Source organism: Varanus komodoensis, unplaced genomic scaffold (assembly GCF_004798865.1).
Source record: "Varanus komodoensis strain SLA01 unplaced genomic scaffold, ASM479886v1 scaffold3, whole genome shotgun sequence".
NCBI classification, from domain to species: domain Eukaryota; kingdom Metazoa; phylum Chordata; class Lepidosauria; order Squamata; family Varanidae; genus Varanus; species Varanus komodoensis.
In genome coordinates, this window is record NW_025335761.1 from 32179230 (window position 1) to 32203931 (window position 24702).

At 37.2% G+C, this 24702-nt stretch overlaps 1 protein-coding gene across 11 annotated transcripts in view; it reads right to left on the bottom strand.

Annotated features, from left to right (window-relative positions):
* RALGAPA1 (Ral GTPase activating protein catalytic subunit alpha 1) overlaps nt 1-24702 on the bottom strand; it is a 171594-nt gene that overhangs the window by 121005 nt on the left and 25887 nt on the right. For all 11 annotated transcript variants that reach the window (XR_006415374.1, XR_006415375.1, XM_044436720.1 and 8 more), the window contains exons 5-16: nt 24311-24354; nt 23940-24117; nt 23048-23163; nt 21335-21473; nt 18740-18948; nt 17180-17419; nt 15162-15353; nt 12371-12508; nt 8935-9083; nt 7287-7416; nt 5212-5449; nt 3558-3719 (exon numbers count right to left, since the gene is read on the bottom strand). Coding sequence is in view for 9 of the 11 variants with exons in the window: in XM_044436720.1 (XP_044292655.1) it covers nt 3558-3719; nt 5212-5449; nt 7287-7416; nt 8935-9083; nt 12371-12508; nt 15162-15353; nt 17180-17419; nt 18740-18948; nt 21335-21473; nt 23048-23163; nt 23940-24117; nt 24311-24354 (1935 nt within the window). In the remaining 2 variants the exon portion in view is untranslated. The remainder of the gene's footprint in view (nt 1-3557; nt 3720-5211; nt 5450-7286; nt 7417-8934; nt 9084-12370; nt 12509-15161; nt 15354-17179; nt 17420-18739; nt 18949-21334; nt 21474-23047; nt 23164-23939; nt 24118-24310; nt 24355-24702) is intronic.

Consider the following 24702-nt stretch of genomic DNA (forward strand, 5'->3'; position numbering starts at 1 on the left):
GAATGTAGAAAATCAACAAATGAACACTGTTTTAGCACCATGTTTATGTTCCCTGTTATTCATCATAGTCCTACATTTACAACTGGTGATACACACAAACAATGCGTGACCATTATGTATGCCAGCAGGAAGACTAAACAATGGCTGCAGAAGTTATAAAGATATTATAATACTAATCTTCTCCCTCCCGTGATTAGGAAAGGAATGAAACACAAAATTCAGGATGCCCTAGGATCCCTAGCATTGCTTTCATGCAGGGTTATGCTACACAGCACCCGTGCGTACTGATGAGTCCCCAAGCAACTTCCTTGGTGACTGCCAAGGTGCCTTACCCATCCCACTTTTGAAAAAATTAACACATTTTCTTACCAGCAGCTGGGTTTGCTGTGAAATAGGTTTCTGTTGGTGCTGAAAACTGAGAGTTCAAAGGAGCTGTTTAGTATGTTGGGTCTCAGACCCCACCTCTGCTTTGTACTTCTTCTGTCATGGCACTCATGGCAGCCATTTTGTGCCCAGAACAGTTTGTCAAATTGCCAAATGTACCCACAGCTCAAAAAAGTTGCCTACCCTGACAGGTACAAGCTACTTTGAAACCAGGCCTTGGTCCTGGAGAAAGGCAGATTAGAAAAGAAATGAGTGATATAGCTATTCTATATGTATAACTTACAGCATCACTAATGACTAACTGTAAGGTTAATAATAACAACTTACCTTACCAATACTAGATAATATATGTAAAATATTTGAGAAGCTATAAATTTTTTATTTGTGATTATTACTACCACCACCAGTAACTACACTTAAGATTTTTCCATGTACATATAGAATGCTATGTTCCAGCACTGTTTCTTTTATGCTTAAGTAACATAGGATCTAGTAAGGGAATATATGTATCAGAAGTACTAACTAAAATGATTATAGGGATAGTTACTGAAACTAATATAAGCTGTAAATGCAAGTAATAAGATCTATTTAGAAACTGGCGGTTGTTCTTGTTAAAGTTTTGGAACATGGGAGAAAAACATTAAGAATGTATGTGTGTCTACTTAGAAATAAGCCCCACTGAGTTCAGTGGAGCTTTTACCCATGTAAGAATATTCAGCACTGCAACACAGAAAGTAGCCACATGCCAAATCATTGATCCATCCAGCTCACTAATGTGTATAGATAGACTGACAACAGCATTCCAGGATTCAGACAGGAGTCTTTTCCAGTTCTACGTGGAGATGCTAGGGGTTGAATCAGAGACTTTGCATGCAAAGCATGTGTTCTACCAGTGAGAATAGATTTATTATACAGAATTGTTATTTGGGGAGTTCTGTCAGAACATGAGCTGCAGTAAGCCAATAGATTTTAAAGAAGGCACTTGGAGAATGTTGTCACTAATTTAGTTTGCATGTCACAAACGCACTCTTAGGAAAAGAGAGAACTACTGGATCAACCACACCTGCAAATACCCTCTTGCATACTAAGAAGCCAAAGCAGGTTACATGACAAGGTTTGACTACTATGAAAAGTTCTGAGTGAGGCTTGCACCTTGGTCTAAGCAACCAGGCAACTTGGATTACTACAGTACCTTGCCACACATTCACCCTGCTACACACTCATCCTTGCTTCAATTTGTTCTCTGAACCTCACCTACCTTGGATTGATCAAGAAATTATTAGCAGTCTGTTAGGTGTTTTTCAAATAACTTAAGCAAAAAAGCTTAAGGACAACAACATAGTAATCCTACTGTTTTCCATTTTTCTCCATTCCCCCTCAGTAAAGTTATGAGGAGGAATGGAGTAAAGTAAATATAAAGTAAAGACAAACACTATGCCTCTGTTTGTCTACTAGTCTTTTGTTACTAGAAGAGAAAAAGGGAACTCAGTCTTCATACCCATTACTTTGTGTTTCTCCTGTAGCTTTAAAGTGGCCTATAACCCTTTAAGGGTAGGGAAAAATGCCTACCATACATTTGGCCGTAGCTCTGCATTAAAATGGTTATGCCCCATGTATGATTTTTGAAAGGGAAAAAAAGATAACTTTGCCAGTGGGTGACAAAACAGGTAAAGAATGGCCTGCAAAATGTCAAGTGTGTTATGCAGTAGACAAATAAATCAAGTCATCAAGTCTGTACATAAGCCTCAGAAATACATTACAGTGAGTCTTGAGATTCAATGCACATGGCATCCACAGCTGTCGAACATTAGTCAGCAGTACACTAATTCTTAGTGACCCAAATAGAATTTCTTTATGATATACCACATGATGTACCAATAATTTGTGAGAAAGAACTAGGGGTAGTAACCTGCTGTGACACAGCATTAGTACTAAAGGTGCTGTGCTATTATAAACCAATCCTTGTGTGATGCAACTAATTCAGTGGGAAAAAGTGTTAATTTACTGCTGAAATTCAGAGCGCAGCAGCAAAAAAGGAGACACTTTTTCCATTAAACATGGTGCATGGGGAAATTATCAAATTTATCTGATTGCACTATCAAGCACTGGTTTATAAGCACTGACTGTTTCTAACTCTAACTTCATGAGAAGATCACCTATATTAAAAAGTGCACGATTATTAACATTAAAAATTTTGAAGTGTGCAATATTATAAAGATATAAAGCTCAACAAGACAACAGTATCCTTTTGTAAAAGACTGACTATCTTTTGGAAGCACTGAAAAAAACATACATTCCAATTCCTTAATGTTAACTACCTGGACCAGTATTTTTCCCATATCTATGGAGACTATATGCCTCTGACAAATTTTACCCATATTTCAGTCTTTCCAATGGTAAAGATGATAATCATTTTGTTAGAGTGATGGCTAACCTTCTCAAATTCTGTATCTGAACAGCTTTCCATGAGTCACAAGTGTTGTATTTATCATTAGAGTCTGTGATTTTCAAAATTTAAACAAAATTCAGTCCCCATCAAATTCAGGCAATGGGGATATATGAACAATCTTAGCAGTTGTTCTGCAATGGAAATTCAAAAACTAAACATCTTCTGCAGAAAATTTTAAATCTTTCTATATTAGTGGCTGTTTTAAGCAAACAGTGAACTTTCATATAGTTACTGTATATAATATTAAATAACTTCCTTTTATGCAATGAAAAGTTACTAAATCTGAGCCTTCAGAAATAGACAAAATACAAAATGAAATTAAATGACATGCTATCAGAAAAGTCATTGATCTTGATGGACATTCCTATGGCAGATACTTCTAACAGTCCAATTCTGTGTTATTGGCACTATGGAGAGATGTTATGTGGTATCTATACAATGGTTTATAAGATTGGCGCATGTTAGCCACATGCTTGAGTAAGTTTGTAGAAATAATCTGCAACTAGCAAGCGCATAAAGTAATTATTTCATTACCTAACATAATATGTAGGATTGCCTAAAAACTACAAATGCGTGCACATTTGTACAAATGTGTGTGCATGTTACTAGTAATGGTACACAGAAACCATTATGTGGAAAGTTATTTGTTTATACGCACAAGCTTCAGCCTATTTGATTTCCTTCTTGCTAAATTTGCGCAGCATCAATATCGTCTACTACATACCAACTGTCTTCTGTCGCACTATGCTTCTGGCCTTTTCTGTTCCTGGAGATCCAGTAGTTGTTGCACTGCGCTGTCTCATTGGTGCTTGTCCAGGTTGATCACGACTCCATCCTCTTGAAAATGACTTATCTACAGATGTCTTGTGAAATTCATGCCCAACACCTGCATGTAGGGGCCGGGGCGGGGGGGGGAGGGAGCACACATCAATGATATACTTCCTCCATCCTAGATGCAATTTACCAGCAAGATATGTTTTTCCATTCTGCATTTCTACTAAAGTTTAAATTAATGAAGTTACTTAATGTTGCACACAGTACTTCAAAAATACTATTAAAAAAATAGCATTCTCGAAAACGTCATTGGCTGTGTGCCCAAGTCAAAATAAAATATTACAGTGAAAGACACATTACCTCATTGTCCTGAATAGATTCATCTTGAATAGATTCATCTTGTCTTGAATCCATTCATCTTGAATCGATTCAGGACACTGAGGCAGCCATGACAGTGCAACTCAAGACACTTAAGAATGATGGAGTAAGTGTGTTCAAGGCAAGGGGGAGCATTTTGAAAGGGATTAATGCCAATGTGTCTTTTATTGTAATATTTTTTTAAAAAACATTCGCCATATTTTTGATCATACCTCGTATATAACCTCAAACTTAATTTGTTTCAGAATGCCGTATTTGCTGTTTAAATTTATCAAAATAGGCACTGTTTATGGTCTGGGAATGGATTAATTCACTTTCCATTATTTCTAATGGGCAAAACTGATTCGGACTTTGAATGAGTTCAAGTGGCCTCATGAAATGACTTAAGTTCGAAGTATGAGGCACCACTGTAATGCACTTGAATCAGCCCCCCGTCCCACAGTCCATGGAAAAATTCTCTTCCATGAAACTGGTTCCTGGAGCCAAAAAGGTTGGAGACCCCTGCAGTAGAGTACCTATCCAGCAGCAGATTCAATAACCTGGTTTATATGATTACCAAGAGTGATGTAAGCCACCATGGTTTGTTTGAACTGCAGCATGTGTGGGGCTCAATTTTCACAATAGCCACTCAGATGCAGGTTGTCATGTTGTCTGAAGCCAGGCAGCATGGCTTCTTGGAGGGGGAAGCAACCTTCAAATAACCCAACAAGTGGTCACTGGTTTCTCATTTGAGCACTGCTGCACTCCCTCCAAGAGACAATGCTATCCTGATTCCAATGATATGGGAAACCAATTCAGGTAAACTGTGCCTCACAAGCAGAAAGATTAAACATACCATGATGGCGTGCTTTAACCCTCAGTGATCATATGAACCAGACCACTGTTCACCATATCACACAATGTGAAAACAAATCTGAAAATGAAACAGTACTTCCTGCTATTTTATTTCAACATTTATATGTTGCATTTTAGGATTAACCCATACATGGTTATTTGAACATGCTCTAAGACTTCAAAGGGTATTTTATCCTTCTTTTAAATGAATAGTAGAAAGATAAAACTCACTGTCAAGCATGAATGCATCTAAATGCAGTCTTTTATTTAGTGCTATTAACACTATCAATAAATCATTTTTAAAAAAGTATATCTTGCAGTTTTCCACTCCGTTTTATAATATGACACAAATGTTCACAATTAGTTAAATAGAGGAAAATTGTGTACCTTACCTTTCCCTTTATGTTTCTTTTGTTTCTGCTCACTTAACTTATCCAATGGCAGGTCACTCAGATCTAAGTTGTATAAATTTCTAGCTAATACTTTTGTTAATGTCTCCATGGTCAGTGACCATTCTGTTGCCAGCTCTTCCCAATAAGTCAATGATGACAATACTGATAATAGGTCATCCCAAAGTTCTCTTGAGATGTACACATTTAAATTTGCTTTGATCCAAGCTACTATGAGAGTCTAAGGACAAATATAAAAAAGGAAACAGAAATATTTATGTTTTGGCAATGAAAGACAGGCTCACACCTAAAACAGTTCTAATTCTGACTCAGGGGGGAAAAAAAGATAGATGCAGAGCTAGATAAACCATGGAAAATAACGTTTGCAAATTTTGATTTATGTATTTCAATTCTTTCTCTATACCCCTCTCTGTTTCCCTAGTGTGCCTCCCCCTTTCTATCAGGGTTTGGCAACCTTTTCTTGTTTTTCTTATGCCACACCAGCCCTTTTTTGGTATGGAACTTTTCTGCCAACCTTACTGGAAATACTACTCTATTAACATTAATAAGTGGGTCAATAACTCTGAGTCACTCTCAGCCTATCTTACTTCACAGGCTTGTTCTAAAGAAAAAAAATGGAAGAGGTTATGTAAGACAACTCAGGATCCTCAAAAGAGGAAAAATGGCTGGGTATAAATACAATATTGTAATAATTATAATAACTGGGGGAAAGGGTCCCCTGCTGAAAAACAGCTTGAAGCCCACGCCCAGTAACAGGCTAACTCAAGGGTTCTTGGGCAGTATGCTTTCTCATTTCTTCCATTTTTCAGCAACTGACCCTTTTACCCACCTTTGTTGAAGTTTATGGAATGATCTTGCTCTGATGAATGTAAAAGAGTAGCAGGAGAAGGTCTCCTGTAGAAAAGTGTATTGTGTTAGTGGGGGAGGGTGGAACCCATCCTGTTGCCAAAGACCCTGTTGCTCTAAGGATCCTTGGTGAAGAGTAGGCTTCCAGCTTCCCTCAACCATTTTTTGGCAGGGACCTATTTTTGTTGAAGTCAGTGGAGCAATATCACTTCATTTATTTAACACAGAAAAAGAAAATCTGATTGCAGGCACACTCTCGGGTTTTGGTGGATTTAGGGGCGTCCATGAGTGCCACAGTACAAACTCTGCTCTACATCATTTTAAATTCCATATATTAAAGTCCCACTGTACAAAGAAGCCTTTTTGTCTATGGGATTTTCTAAACAAAGCAGTTAATCAGCTGTTAATACACTGTTAGTACTTTTGGGCTCATCACAGAATTGATATATGAACACTACGGGAGCATTTGCTGTCCTGCTTTTCTACTATATAACCTCTAGAAGGCACTGTAGTATAGTAAAATAGTGCAACTGCAAAACAGGAAATCATATTTTCACTGTCTCAATTAATGCCCCATTTTTCTACTCTTTAAAAAGACTTGCAAGATGTGCTTGTTAGACAAAGGCTCATTTGATGATGTTTAAGGAATCTGTAAACAACTGTGAGCAGCTTATGACAAATATATGATAAATGTATTTCTGCAGGAAAGTCCTGTAATTAACATTCATTTGAGGAAGCTGGCACTAACAAAAAATTGTGTTTTTACATTCGAAGAGTTCTGTTTCTTTAAAATGTACTATTTAAATGCAATAAAAATAACAAGCCCAGATAAAATGGCATAATCCACAAAGGACAGTAATGAAAAATACTGCTGAACATATTGTAATACAATTCCATGCTAATGCTCAAAGTTCAGCGGCTAGACAGTACTGTTATTTTTATATCCTAAGCTTAACATGCATCACTGAACATTCAAACAAGATACCCAAATCTCAGTGTTGAATTCTTTTGGTAATATAAGGTTTTATAATTTCAAAATTACTGTTCTGTGCCACTGTACTGCAGAATACTCTGAAAGACAGCTTATATGAACAATGTAAAAAAATAGGTGTCATATCTGAGTGAAATGTTGCATGAAAGCCATTTCAGTTGAGCTGAATCCAATATGATATAACTCAAAACATTTAAAACATTAATATTTATTAAGTTGCCTGGAAAAGAGGTCCAGCAAGCCTTCCTGCTAAAGTTGAATTCTTTCTTCCTTGATACTGTAGAAAAATCTGAGATGGTATTTTCAGTACAGATTCTGTGACTCTGAGCAGCACAAGCAGCATTTGTTCCCTGAAAATAAACATTAGACTCCATGTATTATTTTGATTCAGGCACATTCTTTCTGAACCCTCATGCATACCTCCTTTAGTTTTTTTCCCCTCAGTATCAATCTGCTTTGGAATGCTGTAGTTGGTAAAGTTAATGACAAATTTCAAAAGGATTTTATTGGTATAAACAGTTGATGCAAATTATGTTTTGCCTCATATAAAAGATACATTGGACCCTTCAATATTAACTTAGTTATCAGGAAGCGCTGGAAGTGGGGCAGGGAAGAAACACATAGGTAAAATAGTGACAGACAAGAATATAAAGCAGATATTTAAAAAGTGGCTAGGTAAAATCCTAGACTCATAGTAAAATAATGGATTGTGCCTGCATACCTCAATAGCCTTATAGTTCCCATTCCACATTATAAAAAAGAAGGTTGCAAGTTTGCATTCTGAAGCAAGATGAAATCAACTTGAATTTCCTGTATTTTGATTTTTACAGTTTTTTACCCATTGAAATGTACAAGAAAACAATACAAAAATAGGGGGGAAAACTACTCCAGCAATCTTGAAATGGTACAACCACAAAAAACTGAATCTACGATACTGTCAAAATGTTAACTTATCTTCTCTATGCCATACTGAGAAGTTGCTGGGGATAAAATGGATGCTACTTAAGTCAATTTTTAGGGTATTTCAATTTGTCATTTTTTTTAATTACAGCAAATCAGAGCCCTATGAGCTTACTGAGTTAAAAACATTTTAAAAATGTGAGAGAGATATGAGAGAGAGAGAGAGAGAGAGAGAGAGAGAGAGAGAGAGAGAGAGAGAGGTTTTACAAATAGAAATCCTATTAGCTTGAGAGACCTAAGCAAAATCTGCGTATGAAATTATTCCTTTCAATGACTTCTGTGGCAAATGGAGGCTTATTTAAACAAATGTTTACTATTTGTTGATACCTTCCCTTTAGCCTTTTCAAAGAACCAAAAGAAATATGTAAGAGGATTCTTAGAGCCTGCCAATTGCCACTGGTAAAGAAAAGGAAGAAAGTATCACTGTGCAGAAGTACTGACTGATGACTGTGACTCTATTTCTAGCATTTTTCATTTTCCATACTAGGGGAAAAAGTCTCATCAAACAATACAGATTTTGTATGCTAGGAATCCACAGATGTTTCTGAATTGTGTCATTATGTAGCTGAGCTATTTTTTATCCCAGTGCCATCTTCCAAGAGACTCAAGATGAAACACAGAGGACTCTCATATTTTAGTCTCATAACAATCCCCTGAGATTATCTGATACAAGAACTTGAGAACCACCATGCTGTATCAGGCCTATCAGCACCAACATTCTGTTTTCATACCTTTGGGAAACCCACAGCAGGTGATAAATGCAATAATACCCTTAGACAAGTAAGCCTGAGGCAGAAGTGATCTGCCAAAAACCACACAATGAGTCTCTTGGCCAAACAGGGGTAATGCCTACACATTGTTTGGAGGGATACAAATCTAATGCTTTGTTAAAACATAAAACATGTTACCAAGTTTTCTTGTCCATGGTTACTTGCACCACCATGTAACGGTAGATATTAAGAACGCGTTTACACATATCTGTATGTTCATCCAAAAGAGTTTTGATCTCATTTGCTGGCTCAAGAAGAAATATATTTGAAGAATTCGTTATAAAAACCTGTGATTAAAAAGAAGTAAGAACTATTAATGAGAAATCATCTAAACTTTGCTGCACTGATTAATCATATTGTTAATTCAAAAAAAACCCCATCAGGATTAGTTTTTTAAAAGTCTAATCTGGCATACTTTAATGAGTGAAAAAACACTTCAAATACAAGTACAAATCACAGAACTTTTCAAGTCAAGAATGGTTTCCTAAAAGATACTCAAGGTTTTTACATATAATCCTGTAAGTGATATTTACCGTCAATGCAAACATTAGATTCAATTTAAAAATTTCAAGACTATGCAACAACTGGATTAATACAAATAGAGCAAGGAATAAAAGGAACAGAGTGACTGAAGTTTATAACCAACTGTCCAGTCAAGCAGAAGAGGATAAAACTTTTGTAAAACAAATGTCAGCGTTTCAAGGAGGCATGATGTCATTGTTATGGGGGACTTCAATTGCCCTGATACCTATTGGGAAATAAATTCTGCCAAACATGGAGCCTCCAAGAGATTCCTAACATGTGTTGCTGATAACGTCCTTCAACAGAAAGTGGAGGAAGGAACAAGAGGAATGGCTATCCTTGACTTGACATTAACCAACAGGGAACACCGAGTGGACAAAGTGGCAGCTATAGGAATTCTAGGGGAAAGTGACCAGGCCATAATTGAATTCTTGATTCTAAAGGAATCAAAAGCCTAATGTAGCCAAATGTGTACCCTGAATTTTAGGAAAGCCAATTGTAATAAACTCAGAACAATAGTAAGTAAAGTCTCATGGAAAGTGGTTCTAATGAGAAAAGGAGTCCAAGAAGGGTGGGAATTTTAAAAAAAGGAAATTCTAAAGACACAATTATGAACAATTCCAACAAAGCGAAGGGGTAGAAGACAACAGAAGAAGCTTATGTAGCTTCAAAAAAGCTTAAAACTGATCTGAAAATGAGAAAAGGACATGTATAGGATGCAAAAGGAAGTACAGGCTACAAAAGGATGCAAGCTAGTAGCACAGAATTGCAGTGAAGGCATCAGGAAGGCTAAAGCTAGGAATGAACTGAGGCTCATGGGGGATGCTAAAAGTAACAAAAAAGTCTTCTTCACTATCTGCAAAGTAAAAGACAGAGGAAAGATAAGGGGGTTTAACTACTCCAGGGTCCAATCATCCTAGAGTCATAAAGCAGCTGGAGGAAGAACTCTCAGAATCACTGTCTATTATTTTTGAGAAATCATGGAGGGCAGGGAAAGTGCCAGATGACTGGAGAAGGGCTAATGTTGTCCCTCTCTTCAAGAAAGCAGGGGAGGAACAACCTGGGAACTACAGAGTACTCAATCTGACATCAATCCCTGGGAAAAATGTGGAGCAGATTATAAAAGCACTCAGTCTGCAAACCACTTGAAAACAGTGCAGTGATGACTAGAAGCCAACATGGATCTTTCAAGATAAATCCTGCCAGAATAATTTGATTTCATGTTTTGATTGGGTAACCTCCCTGTGAGACTGTGAGAATGCTCAGGACATAGTCTATCCTGACTTCAGCAAAGCTTTTGACAAAGTGTCCCATGATATTCTGAAGTGTGCTAGATGGAACATTGAGTGGCTCCACAGTTGGCTACAGAATCAGACTCAAAGGATGCTCATCAATGGCACCTCATCAAACTGGGAAGAGGTAACAAGTGGGGTATCAGAGAGTTCCCCACATTTCATTACATTTCTTCAATGTGTTCATTAACGACTTGGATGAGGAAGTGCAGAGAATGATTATCAGATTTGCAAAGGACACAAAACTGGGTGAGATAGCTAATACCCTGGAAGACAGAAAGAAGATTCAAGGTGATCTTCAAGAGGTTGAAGTGCTGGGCTGAAAACAACAGAATAGAATTCAATAGGGACAAATGCCAGGTTCTGCACCTAGGAAAAAGAAACCAAATGCATCATTACAAGATGGGAGATTCTTGGCTCAAAAATACTGCAAAGGAGAAGGATTTTGGAATTGTAGATCACTAACTGAATATGAATCAATAATGTAATGTGGCTGCAAAAAGGGTAAATCCTGTTTTGGGCTGCATTAGTAGAAGTATCACTTCAAAATCCCATGAAGTACTAGTTCTTTACTCAGCAGTGGTTAGAGTTCAGCACCACAGTTTAAGAAAGATATAAACCAGCTGGAAAAGGTTCAAAGGAAGGCAACAAGGGACTGTAAACAAAGCCCTATGAGGAGACATTGAAAGAAGTAGATATGTGTAGCCTACTGAAGACTGAAAGGAGATAGGATAGCACTTTTCAAGTACTTCATAGGTTGTCACAAAGAGGAAGATCGGGATGTCTTCTCTATCATCCCAGATAATAGGACAAGAAAGTACGAGCTCAAGTTACAGGAAGCCAGGTTCCAGCTAAAAAACAGGAAAAACTTCCAGACTATTCAAGCAGTATGACAATGGAACTAATTACCTAGGGAGGTTCTGGCCCCTCCCATACTTGAAGTATTTAAGATGCAACTGGACAGTCATCTAAGAGGGATGGTTTAACTCAGTGTCTTGCACTGATGAGGTGGTTGGACCTGATGGCCCTCTTGGCCCTTCCAACTCTACTATTCTATGATTCTGTAATTCTTTTTCCTAATTTTATTTCATACTATTCAACACATTGATAATTTGTACTTTTCACCTTACCTATGCATAATCTCTCTACTGCTCTACCCATTTACAGCTAACAGTAAGAATCTGAAGTGTCCATGTATGCACAAAGCATTTCTGCAAATTCCATGGGGGTTTGGCAGTTTCATGACATGTTGTTCGAAGAAGGTGGTGAACCTCTTTGCAAATGGGGGGGGGGTTGGCAAATCTTTGCAAATAGTTTATCAGAAGGTTTAAGGGGCTTCTGCTATAAGAAGTATCTGAAAAGTTATTTTACTTGGTAGACCTTGCTCTTTGAGTATCAATAGATATATGAGGAAAAGATCTGTACCAAACTTTAATGTAGGCCTTAACCTAAATTAATTTGGATTCTCCAATGACATCCTGAAAATCACAATACTATTCTGATGCATTTGTAAAAAGTTACAGATAGATTTTCAGTTCAGAAAAATTAGTACTGGCAACAAGTGTCCTCCTGACTCAGTAAACTAAGCCAGTCTAAAATAGGAATATTGTATTAATACTGTAATTTTTATCACTGCCAAGTGCATTAACTTACATTCAGAAAAAGAATTATGTAAGAAAACTTACAGGACATGAAACAGCAAGCTTACTGGGAAAATGTTCAATATGAGACAGCAGAATGAAAGGAAACTATATCCTTACCTGTAGTACTGCTTGTACTCCAGCTCGTATTTCTTGTTCTAAGACATCTAAGTCACATATTTTATGGGGAACTTCCTGATAACAACCATTTCTTGTCCAACTTGAATTTCGAACAGGACCAGAATTACCCACATTTTCCTAAAACATAAATGAGGAATTATTGCTTTCCAAATTTCAACAGATATAGTTTTAGCCTGACATATTCCCCAGTTTGATGAAGCCTAACATGTGCAAATAGAAAGTGCAGTTTTCTATTGACAATCTCAGAACTGTGGTGTTGATAGCCTTTTAAACAAAGTGGAAAGGACTTAGTCCTGCATTCTTCCTTCCCTTCCAAAGAAGTGACTAGTGATAAATCAGCCTAGCCTTGCCTCGCCTCGCCTCTCCAAAAAGGCTACGCTTATATAATCCCCACTGCATTCTCTCTATTTGACCAGAGCCAAAACCAGCAATGCTTATTTCCAATCCATTTTAAAGGCATAATAATGTTCATCCATCAGAAAATACTTGCCTTATTATAAGGCAGAGAAAAAACTGCCTTTGACTCCAATGGGAGGAGTGCATTGTCCTCCCAGATGTAAACTAATTAGAGCAAAAACCCTTTAATTCTTGAATCATCATTTAGTAAAAAAAACACTACAGTTCTGTTCTAGGGAATTTTTTAGAGTTGTGTTTGTCTGCTGCAGCCATGCTAAGATTTCTATGTAATCATCAACAATTTTGTGAAAGGCTATAATTGAATTATCACCACCTGTACTTTCAGCATTTCATTTTCCTCAGAACCCACTGTTTGTAATCCCCCTATTCCATGGTATGTAACAAAGGACAACATTTGGCTCTGATAAAAGGGTCTGTTGCTCACAAAAGTGCTTTCTGTAATAAATCTGTTAGCCTTTAAGGTACTACAAGATTATTTGTTGTTTCTTCTAGGAAAAATGTTTTCAGCACATTGTGGCTACTATCCCTCTTCAGCTGTGAATCATTAGGCATTGTATGTTTACTATACTTCACACCATGATCACATAAACACTCCACGCTGTTGGAGCCACCTAGACTCACTCTCTCTGTCTCTCTCTCTCTCTCAGCATAGTTCTGTTTGTGTATATCATTCTATAGAGCAGCACACAGAATGACAGCACTATCTCTGGGTCAAATTATGGCTAGAGTCAGTCATGCAAAAGGCTTAAAGTATCCTTCCCAACCACCAAAGATTACTAAGACCCAGCTGAAGTCCCACATAGTAAAAAACAGAAACTACTGTATCACAAGTAGTTTTTGTTTTGCAGGAAACAAGCTTTTCCCTTTCATTCTGCAAATGCTATTTTGGGTTGCCCACCACTCTCTTCCATATGCTTTTTTTCCACCTGTCATCAAGTATTTCAAGATACTCTGAATACCACTCACACCAATCCCAACAGATTTTTTTTACTTACTATGCTATTATAGACTTTCCGTGTTGCCTTTATTTTCATGGGTTGACAGAGACACCTAAGATCTTATATCAGCCCACATGCTTGAGCTTTAAAACTTGGAGTGACTCTCTACTAATTCCTCTATATTTTGACTTAACAACTGGGGAGGGCCTTCCTGCTACAGTCTTAACTTTTGTTACTCACCACCTTTTGTTTGGTTGGAGAAGCTAGCTTCTGTTGGCATGGGAGCTGCTTATGGTTTGGAGGTCTAGTGATCTTTAATGAAGCCTGACCTGCTTTTGCTACTATCCTTAGGTTCCCACCACCATGGTAACAGATTTGGCCTATATACATACGGAAGAAAGTCCATACTCTCAGAAGAAAGTAAAGGAGGGAATCAACTCCTCAAGTCTTTGTAAACTGTTTTCCTCTATGCACTACTTATCTTGGCCCTAAGGAAAATCATAGCAGGGTTGATGAACTACCAAAGCCACTGCCTTTTCCTTGCCTTCTTCTCCAGTCTTCCAATAAATACAGTGACTCGAGGAAAAGGGAGAATTTGCCCGCCAAACTGAGTTTCAAACAAAACTAACATTGAAACCAGCTGAAAGAGCCTGACAGTCCCAAGTACTTGAAACCCTACTTCCATTCTAGGTACCTATTCCTTTGAAGTCAACAGAAATACTGACTCTGCCTAAATGCCAATGGAGCAGGCTTACAGATGATGAAAAATGCCTATTGGCACCATGAGTTAAAACAAGAAAACTTGGTAACCCTTGTTCAAGTCTGATTCCCAGGGCATGTAAGTGCACTTAATCCAGATAAACATTAAAAGAAGCATATGGATGGTAGAACTGCCTCTGCACATTTAAGGCAAATCAAGTATAATTCAAATTAGATTGTTTTAACCCTATGCTTCAGTATGCCTTATTTCACTTTTCCAGAATATGCAATGAAAGAAAATTCTGCTATATGGAAAAGGATACTTGGCATTTGGAAAAAGAGAAACTTACTTACTTACTTACTTACTTACGTAGAGCTTTTGTATGCCGTCCCATCGCTTAACGCTTCGGGACGGCTTACATAAATAAACGTTTATACAAATTAAAAACCCGATTCATTCCAGCTGCAAATTAAAACCTATAGTTAATATTAAACGTTATTAAAATATTGTTTAAATAAAAAGGTCTTAGCCTGGCGCCGAAAAACAAATAACGACGGCGCCAGGCAGACCTCTCTGGGGCGCGCATTCCATAGATGGGGCGCCACTGCAGAGAAAGCCCTCCTCCGGTTATTTTGCCTCTTGATATCTTTTACAGAGGGAATTCTAAATACACTTGATTTCTAAATACACTTGAAGGAATTTTATCATTTTTTACCTCTTCCCTTTCTTTTCCTTTCTCTGTTGAATTAGGTTCTACAATGTTTTCCTCACATCCTATGTTCAAAGATGACAACATTTCTTCTGGTTCTTTCATAAATAATGGCTTTTCCTCTTGTTGTATCCACTCCTGATAAACTTTTACCACTTTTCTCATGGCTGCTGCTTCACATATTGGCAGTAAAAAAGCCTATAAGGGCAAAAAATGATTATTGAACATATTAGTGCTTCCTGCTACAATGATAGGTTTCATGCATTTTATCTTGAAAGATTGTCTTAACAAGCTACTCAAATGACTACATTTTCATTTTAAGGGCAGAACCAAGAATAAATTAGGTTGACAAAAGGACCATCTGCTTCTGAAAAAAGAGCCAAGGGCAAAACACAAAAGCATGTAGGTTCAGGAGTACAGAATTTGACTTGCAAACATGGACTGTTACCCAGTCTGCCAGCTTCTCCTCACTGCTTCCATTTATTGGGATTGCTAGGTATTTTGAAGCAATATAAACAGAGCAGTTAACTGAAAAACTAGACTAAATGAAACATTTCAGATCCTTGCGTATACACAGACAAATGGATTTTACTGAAGTTCACAAGGTTGCAGTGTTCCTCTGCTGTTGCTACTGCAGTGCATCCAATAATCAACGTGGATCAAATGTGCAATACATCAAATAATAGACCACAATGGCAGGGAATATTTTCTTTGTCTAAAAACATGCACTGGCTTGGCCTTCCTTTGTTTTGCCTTAGATCATTCATTTGGAGAAAAGAATACATGTTTTTCTTTCTGGTTCCCTTTTAATCAACTGTTAGGTTTCTGATATGTGTGCATCTATGGCAAGTAGATAGCATGAAGGCATGACCTTAACTTATCTGAAAGAAAATTGTGCCAAAAATTATGATGTGTGTGGTGGCAACTTAAGGACTAAGGTCGGTATCTCCAGTGGTAAATGGGAAATCTATTTTACAAAAGGTAAGAGCTGAGATTCAACATATCAATTGCTTAGTGGAAGCAAACATAACATGATTTCTACATCTGAATTAAACAAATATATTTTAGTCATATTGCCTCATTTTATGTTGATGGGTAAGAGCAGGTTCCATGGATCTACTGACTCTCTTACTGAAAGGTCCACAGTATCTTAGAGTTAATCTTTCAGATTTTTTAAAATTACATGAGCCTACATTCAGTATTTTCAGAGCATTGATATGGCTCACATTACTTAAACTGTTAGCCTAATTTGCTGATGCCAAACATTTTTGTTGGCTAATATCATTTGTGGATTAACTGCATAACTAACGTTAACATCTGTTGTGATCCTCTTTCTGCACAATTTACTTTGGAAAAAGTAGCATATAAATAAACTAAGTTAAACAAGTCATAAACATTCTAAAGTCCATGTAACCTGGACTAGTTTCTTAGAGCTACAACTGTAGATGGTATGTGTTCCTTAGATTGCAACATCTTAAAAATTGTAATTGAACATCTTGTTGCATCTACACTGAACTCACTGCAGATCTAAAATAATCTTTAATAATCAAAAGCAAACATTGGCCCTCTAAACTGCTGCAGTGTATCCCATATCCATGACCAGGAGCTGTTCAGCACTCCAGCCTGTCTGAACAGGTAGTATGGAGCACTGTATGAGAGGTGCTCCATAGAAAGACAGTTATACCCAGCTTCTCTTGCAAAAGTTTTCTTCTCAGGCGCTTCACTGCTATTTATGAAGCTTGTGATGTTTTCTAACACTGCCAATTATAAATATTCTTGGAGGTATCATAACATTACATCAGTTCAGCCAACAGAAGAAAGAGGATTCATCAATACCACATACAGCAGTCACTATAAAATCTCTAAGTATGCTATCATGTCTATTGATAAAAAAAAATGCAAGCATGTCTCTGGCTTACCTGTTAACTTGGAGTACAAATGAATCAATTATGCATACAGTATGGATAGCATTAAGCAAAATTTCAGTATTTTATATCTGGCCAAGAAATACTGGAATTATTTACCTGACGAAAGATTTCTGTAAGAAAGTTAACATTACTTCTCTTAGAAGAAAAAGCTTTGCGCACTATTTCAATATCTGTGAGATGTTCTTCATCAATACTGCAAAGGCTGGAGGAACTAGGTTCTCTTTCAGTTAGTGTGCTTGTGTTAGAATGAGACTGTTCTGGCTCCGTATTTCTATCAGGTCTATCAGTATTGTCATTTTTGCTATCTTCTCTAAACTGCAGGTTAGCAGCTGCTCTCTGAAATCAGAAATGAATGAAGAAACAAATACACAAGCTTGTTAGCTTTTGCTGTGATATAGTAAACAGTACATAGCAAAAAGAAGAGTACATTGCAGAAAGTAAATGTAGGACCAGAGTAGGGGTGTTTAACCTTTCTCCCAAGGACCAAATTCCATCACAAAGAAGCTCTTCAGGGCTGCATTCTACCTGGATGGCAGAGGATGGCACCAAAATGCCAAAAAATACTTTCATATTTTACTTTACCACCAGTAAACCTTTATTGTTACTTATGCTGAAGTCCACAAATTTTGACTGATCTTGGTAGTTTCAAGGGAAAAAAAGAGATCAATGAATGAAAAAATAAACAAAATAAAAATGTATTGTCACCACAACTCTCCCCTCCCCCAGGATGAGTTTTTGTCTCTATCACTATGCTGAATTTGCCTTTGAAATGTAGCAAAAGTTCAAGAAGGATTCCACTGCCTCTTTCCTCAGCTTCAAGGTGAGGAATTGTGCAGAGGTTCTTCTTTGTAATCACTTCTGAAGCATAATACAACTGTTGGCACAAATCTGCCGTCGTCTCCAACTCCAAGAGAAAGTTGAATTCATCACATTCTCGGAGGGGGGGGGGGCGGGAATAGAGTATATACTACAGCAAAGCTACCTTGGCAGGTTAATTTGTGGATCTCTGTCATAAGAGCTCAAGGTCAATAAAGTGTCCAATAGCAATATATGGGATAGGATGCTGGACTTAAACCGAACTAAAACCTGCTCAGCTACAAAAAGCTTACAGGGTGAACCTGGGCCAGACATTTGGCCTACAACAGGCAATACCGCCACAATCTAAACAATATGGGAAAATAGAGATGAAAATAGCACTGATAGGCATTACAAAGCATTAGAACAGTTAAATGTAGCTTGAAAATAAGCTGAATGTAAACACTGCAGTGCTTTTTAGAGCTAAAGAATCATTTGCTGGAAGCAAATCAGTGATTTTGGCATTTTGGAGGTTCAGTTCTTCAGGAACTGCCCGTGCCAAGGGGTCCAGGGGGTGGAAATGGTTCCTCAACCTGAAGATACTGTCCAGCGATGGCCTGAATTTACCGCACAGAAGAGCTGTAAGAGTGAAGACGACCTAGAACATCCCAAACAGAGCTGTTTGGAAGAAGAAATTGTGAGAACATGAACCCTATGATTTACACGGTTAAACTTAGTAACTTCTCACCATTCTTCCATTAGAACTCAAAGGAACACAAAGAGTGAAATAAGCATTAAATAAAATAATAAAATATGCCTCCACTGTACTCTATCCCAACCACAGCATCTTCTTGGTTCTACCTGAATATTCTTTGGCACAATTTCACCTTCCATTCCAGGAATCTGAGGTCCTGTGTGAGGTTTTGGCTCAAGCCAGAAAGACACCAACCATCGGATGACAATAACACGAGCTTTAAGGAAAGGTTCCTTTGTGCAATATATTGCTTCATTGGTTTCAGCATCTTTCTTTATCATTATATAATGTGGCTTTGGTCTCATCTGTGGTATCTCTGTAGGGAATAAAACAATGTCTATATAATACAATGAAAATAGCTATCATATCAGTTTCAACTGTCCGTTTGGAATTGCCTGATGCTTAAATATTCCTAAAAGGCAGAACCATTATTGTTCCCTGATTTGAGATGGGGGCAGTTTCTCAGTAATAAACTATTATTCCCTCACAAAGCAGAGAAATAATCAATATTTAGTTTACTATTATTTAACAATTTTAAAACTACTTTACATGCTTTTTAGAAATTTATAGAGTAACTAAATGGTAGAAATTTGGGCTGCATTTTAGCATACCTTTTCTTTATTGAAAGCACCAAGCACAATGCAGTTAAATGGATTACACTGGACACTACCAAAATGCAGGACGTTTTTGCAATGAAAAAACTGTATGATAAATCAGTAACAAGAAAGCTAATAAAGAATGTAATTTACATTAGATTGTTTAATAGGGTTGACAACCTTAGTTTAAGGACTATATAGACTAAATATAGCTGAAATGGAATTAGACACTACTTTTACCTACTACGAGGGGTGTTCAATGTATTCTCGGTATCGGATTGATTTGTTATTGATCTGGGTAATTTAATTATTTCATTATATGACACTGTCTGAGGGTATACATGCAAAATTTCAAATAAGTGTGATCATTAGTTCCCTAGTTATCCTCAGTGAAAGACAACCATAATGACTGAGGCGACAATGTTGAAGAAAATCGAGCACCACGCTGTGATTAAGTTCCTTACAAAACAAGGAAAATGTCAAAAAATCATTCACAAAGAGAAGGTAGCCGTTTACCAGGACTCTGCACCTTCATTATCTACTGTTCAAAAGTGGTCAAATGAATTTAAAAGGGGCAGAGAAAGCACTGAAGACGACCCTCACTCAGGCGGGCTGCTTACTGCCACTATGAAAGAAAATGTGAAAAAAAATAAGAAACTTGTATTGGAAGATGCCCGAATAAAAATCAAAATGTTAGCAGAGATGACAAACCTATCTGTTGGTACCATATTTACTATTTTTCATGACCATTTAACCTTTCAAAGGTCTGTGCAAGATGGGTGCCGCGAATGCTCATGGCGCCTCAGAAACAAGTGCGAGTCGAGTGCTGTAGGGAATTTTTAAAGCTCTGTGGTGAAGATCCATTGAGTATTTTCGACCAGATTGTTACCAGAGATGAAACTTGGGTTCATCACTATGACCCTGAAAGTAAGCAGGAGTTCATGCAATGGCATAAAAAAGGTGCTGACCCTCCAAAGAAATTCAAAGTCACTCCATCGGACGGAAAAATCATGGCCACAGTGTTTTGAGACTCAAAGGGTATTTATTGATCAAGTGCATGAAAAAAGGTGAAACCATAAACGCAGCATCTTGTGCAACCACTCTGTGTAATTTAAGAGAAGCAATTAAAGAAAAATGGAGGGGAAAACTGACCGCAGGTGTGTTGCTTCTTCATGACAACGTGCCCGTTCACACGGTGCATGTTTCGAAGGCTGCTGTGCGAGACTGAGGTTTCGAAGAAATAAACCACCCATCCCATAGCCCGGACCTGGCCCCCAGTGACTACTATCTATCCCCGAATTTAAAAAAAGATCTTCGTGGAAAGCGATTTTCCGACGATGAAGAGCTCAAGGTGGCAATTAACACACATTGTTTAGACAAGGAGGAAGGGTATTTTTTACAGGGAATTGATAAGTTAATTTCTAGATGTAGTAAGTGTATTGAAGTTATGGGGGATTACATTGAAAAATAAAATTTATTTCAATTTATTATTCCTTTTTCTTCATGCTGATACTGAGAATACATTGAACACCCCTCGTACAATGCTGAGATACTCTTCAAGATAAAGTTGTTGCCATCAGAGAAGGGCCAGAGAAGGGCATAGGGAGAGATGATACAAGCAAGTGCTCCCACAGTCAGGGAAGTGCATTGTGCTACTGCTCAAAATCAAATCCTAAGCAGTAGAAAAAAGGAATGATTTGCCCATTAAAACTGGAACTATAGCACTGGGAAGATTATTATATTAGTATCAGAATGGTGTTGCAACAAGTTTTAATGCAAAGGGAAAAAAATACCCAGCTTAATTATTTGTTTTTATTTGCTGAAGCTATATACTCACTCTTTTGCAGTATCTATATAAAAATCCCCCACAACTGTTTTTTGCTTATTCTTATCCTTAGCAAGACTGTTCTCACACCACAAACTAATCTCATTCCCATAACAAAGGGATAGGATGGAGTTGCAGATGGCTATACTCAGTATAAGCTGTCTGCAGCATAATCGGTATGGAAGACCTTCAATTCAGAAGCAGGCAAGAAAACAAAGTACTATGCCACATCATATTGCAAAAATGGAGAATGAGACTAACTATATTCAAATAAATCTTACCAAGTACAGGATTATACAAGCTGCTCTCCTTACAAATGGTTGGAAAAATATAAGGCAAGTAATATTTCTTAAAATGTGAAAATAAGAATGAAAATCCCTTTTCTTGGTTTTCTTTGTTCTTCCATTCCAAACTTTTGACCTACAATATGAATTTTGTGTTATTTAATTTTATTTCAGAGACAAACAGATACAGCACTACAGATCAAACATATACTCTTAATAAAAAGAAATCTCATTCATTGACATTCTCTTGCTAATGGTGCTATTCTAAACAGCAGATAAAGTACAGTAATTATAATTTAATTTCTGTTTAGTTTCTGGATCTTTAACAAACAAGATACAGTATTATTTTCTTGGCATGACTGTTTTGCATGCGTCTATAATCTCAGAGAAAAATGTTGGGAGAGACATTTAATGCAGACAGAATGCCTGAATCTAGGAGCTACTCTAGCAGAAAACCAAAATGTGTTATGGCTGGACATTTCAATAAAGTAACTCTGACACAACCCATCATGTTTGTTTCTAATTTATATAAAAGATATAAGATATACACATACCTTGTAGATAAACATAGAAACAGAGCAAGTCAGAAGGGGTCTCCCGGGCCATCTAGTCTGACTCAGCTCTAGCCAGCTCCAATCATGCCATGCCTACCATGTGCATGTCAAACAAAGAAGACTAAATATGGAAAATAGGTAACATGGTTTTGAAGGAGGTGTGTGTGTGTGTCTATGTGCATTCCTTCCATTCCATTTTTTAAACCCTATTTAATTTTAACCGAACATGATACCAAAGTGCATCACACTGACTTTAGGATTTTTCAGAACTCCTAGTAACATCCAAGGATGGGAAGCATGACTGCTCTCAGAGAAGAAGGCCTGAACTTGTAACCCTGCTTGAAGGTCTGCAGCTTGTGTTTCTTCAATACCTCAGCATTGACACAGGAGAGCACAAAAAGAAGATATGCCTGAAGAGGCTGCAGATTCACAGGGTCCAAAGCCCTTCCATTCTCTTGAGAGGTCTGTGGAATGGGGGAAGAACTATGCCAGCCTTGGAGATGGCTTAATTCACCTCACATCCATCTGAATCATCATAAAAGAGACTAGACTAGATCACATTATTAAACAGCCCACCATGGATTATTTAACTGAACCCTAACAATGGAAGCTATGTAAGGATTAAATAACCCTAGGATATTCCATTGCCTAATTTAGGGTCATGTGAGGGTTGTTTAACCCTCATACAATCCCTGTAGTCCAGGTCTGAACAAAAGGACAAGCTGTAGTTGCAGCTTGAATATACAGCAAATACCCAACATGTACTCTGAATATTTAAATATTAAATAAGTCATGATGCTAGACATTTTCTGAATACTCAAAATGGCCAACTGAAATTGCTAACAAGCAGCAGAGCTCATCATGACTTATTTACCTTTATTATTTACCTAAATAAAAAGGTGCCTTAATGAACATAATTATATTTTCATTATAAAGGTTCTTAGTAACGAAGCTATACATATTATATGTACTATCTGTAAAGAAATGACTTCCATTATGAAAGCTTTAAATTATTATTTAAAAATAATGTTTTTGTTGGAATGGCATGCAGTCAATAGTAGTAAAATTATATATTACGATATATTTATCATAGTTAATAAATTATGTAATAATTAGAAAATCATTTACACAAGGAAATACAACCAAAACAACATACCTGAATTACTATGTATTTCAAAAGTGCTTCTAAAAAATAGCTTGTTAGGTCATCCTGTCCTTTATCTCCTGATTGCGGTTGGACAAGTGGAGTAATTTCTTCTACAGTCACTTGTGCTACACAGATGATAAACATTCAGGTTGTCAAGTTTAGTATATTTCATTATGAAAGCTGAAATATTATGAAAGCTGAAGTATTCTCAGCTTATGGACATAACCACATAGCTAACTTTACTTAGATGATGCTTTGTTCAATCATGAACCAACTACATACAGAAGAAAATTAAAAGCAACTTGTTTCCAAGTAAATGAACCAATTTGGATGCTGTGCTCAACTATAAACCCCTATTAATGACTACAATATTCAGGGTATATTCCAATCTCTCCAAAAAATGCACATGGAAGGATCACCATCAAGTTCTATTAGCCTGGTTTGATCTTGCATAGCTCTCAAATTCTCTTCCTTCTCAAACACTTCCAGGATGTACATGTATTACAATATGCATGTGCCCCTTTGCAAACATCTAAACTTCTTTCAGGATTCTCATTCTCAAGATACTTTTGCTCTGAAAAGGACTATCTTAAGAAGTAGGGAGCTAGGAAGGTCAGGACCTTCATGAGGAACATGTACAGTAGCCTCTCCTACATAATGGTTGGCAAACTGCAGCTTGTGGCAACCCAAAAATTGGGGCAGTTATGGAAAAAAGCTCACTTGGCCCAACTGCAGCCCCTTCCATGGATGCAAAAGCACCTGTGAAAGACCACCTTGTGTTTTCAGTGTTAGACTTGATCCTCAAGACTAAACTTAGAAGAACTTACTTCTGTGTAAATAAGCTCAGGACTGGAATCATAATCAGAAATACAGTGCATGCAAATGACTATTATATACTTACTTTCTTGAACATTTATTACAGGGTTAATGAGATTTTCTAACGTTTGAGGCCCATGTTCAGACTGTGGTGGTGGAAATCCAGGAATTAAACAAGAAAACATGCACAGCTGTTCTTTACTACAATTATTCTGAAGTGCTTGTAACCATAAGAGGAAGAGACGTATGCCTTCACGACGAATCTTTTAAAAATGAGATATAAAAATGTTTTAATCGCACATTTATCAACAGGTAAAATTTACTATTTCAACAGCAGTATACTTCCAGTGTTAAAACAGCTTAGATGCATCCCATTCAATTCAACAAGGTTAATATTACTAAACAGTACCTCCCCTTCACCTAATAATAAAGAATGCTAAAGTTTACTACCCTTACCTTTAATGAGTTCCCTGTGTGAAGTAATTTCTTTAAAATCAAGCCTGAAAAGAAAATCATATAGTATCTGTCAAAGTTCACTATTTGCTTCATGGTTATAAGAACATAAAACATGCCAAGCTGAATCAGACCAACAGTACTATTCAGTCCAGAACTCTGTTCACACAGTGGCAAAGATGCATCAAGCAGGATGGGTACAAGACCTCTGTCTACCCATGATCCTCAAATGTAAGCTGTGAGAGTTCTCGGTCAGACTTGGGAAAGTCTTCATAGCAAGTCCTTGGCAATCTCTAGATTAATCTTGGTGATCTTAATGCCCTCTGGCCACAGGCTCAATGCCAGAAGTGAGAAAATATCACCTTCTCTATTCATTAACTCATATCAGTCTCTTA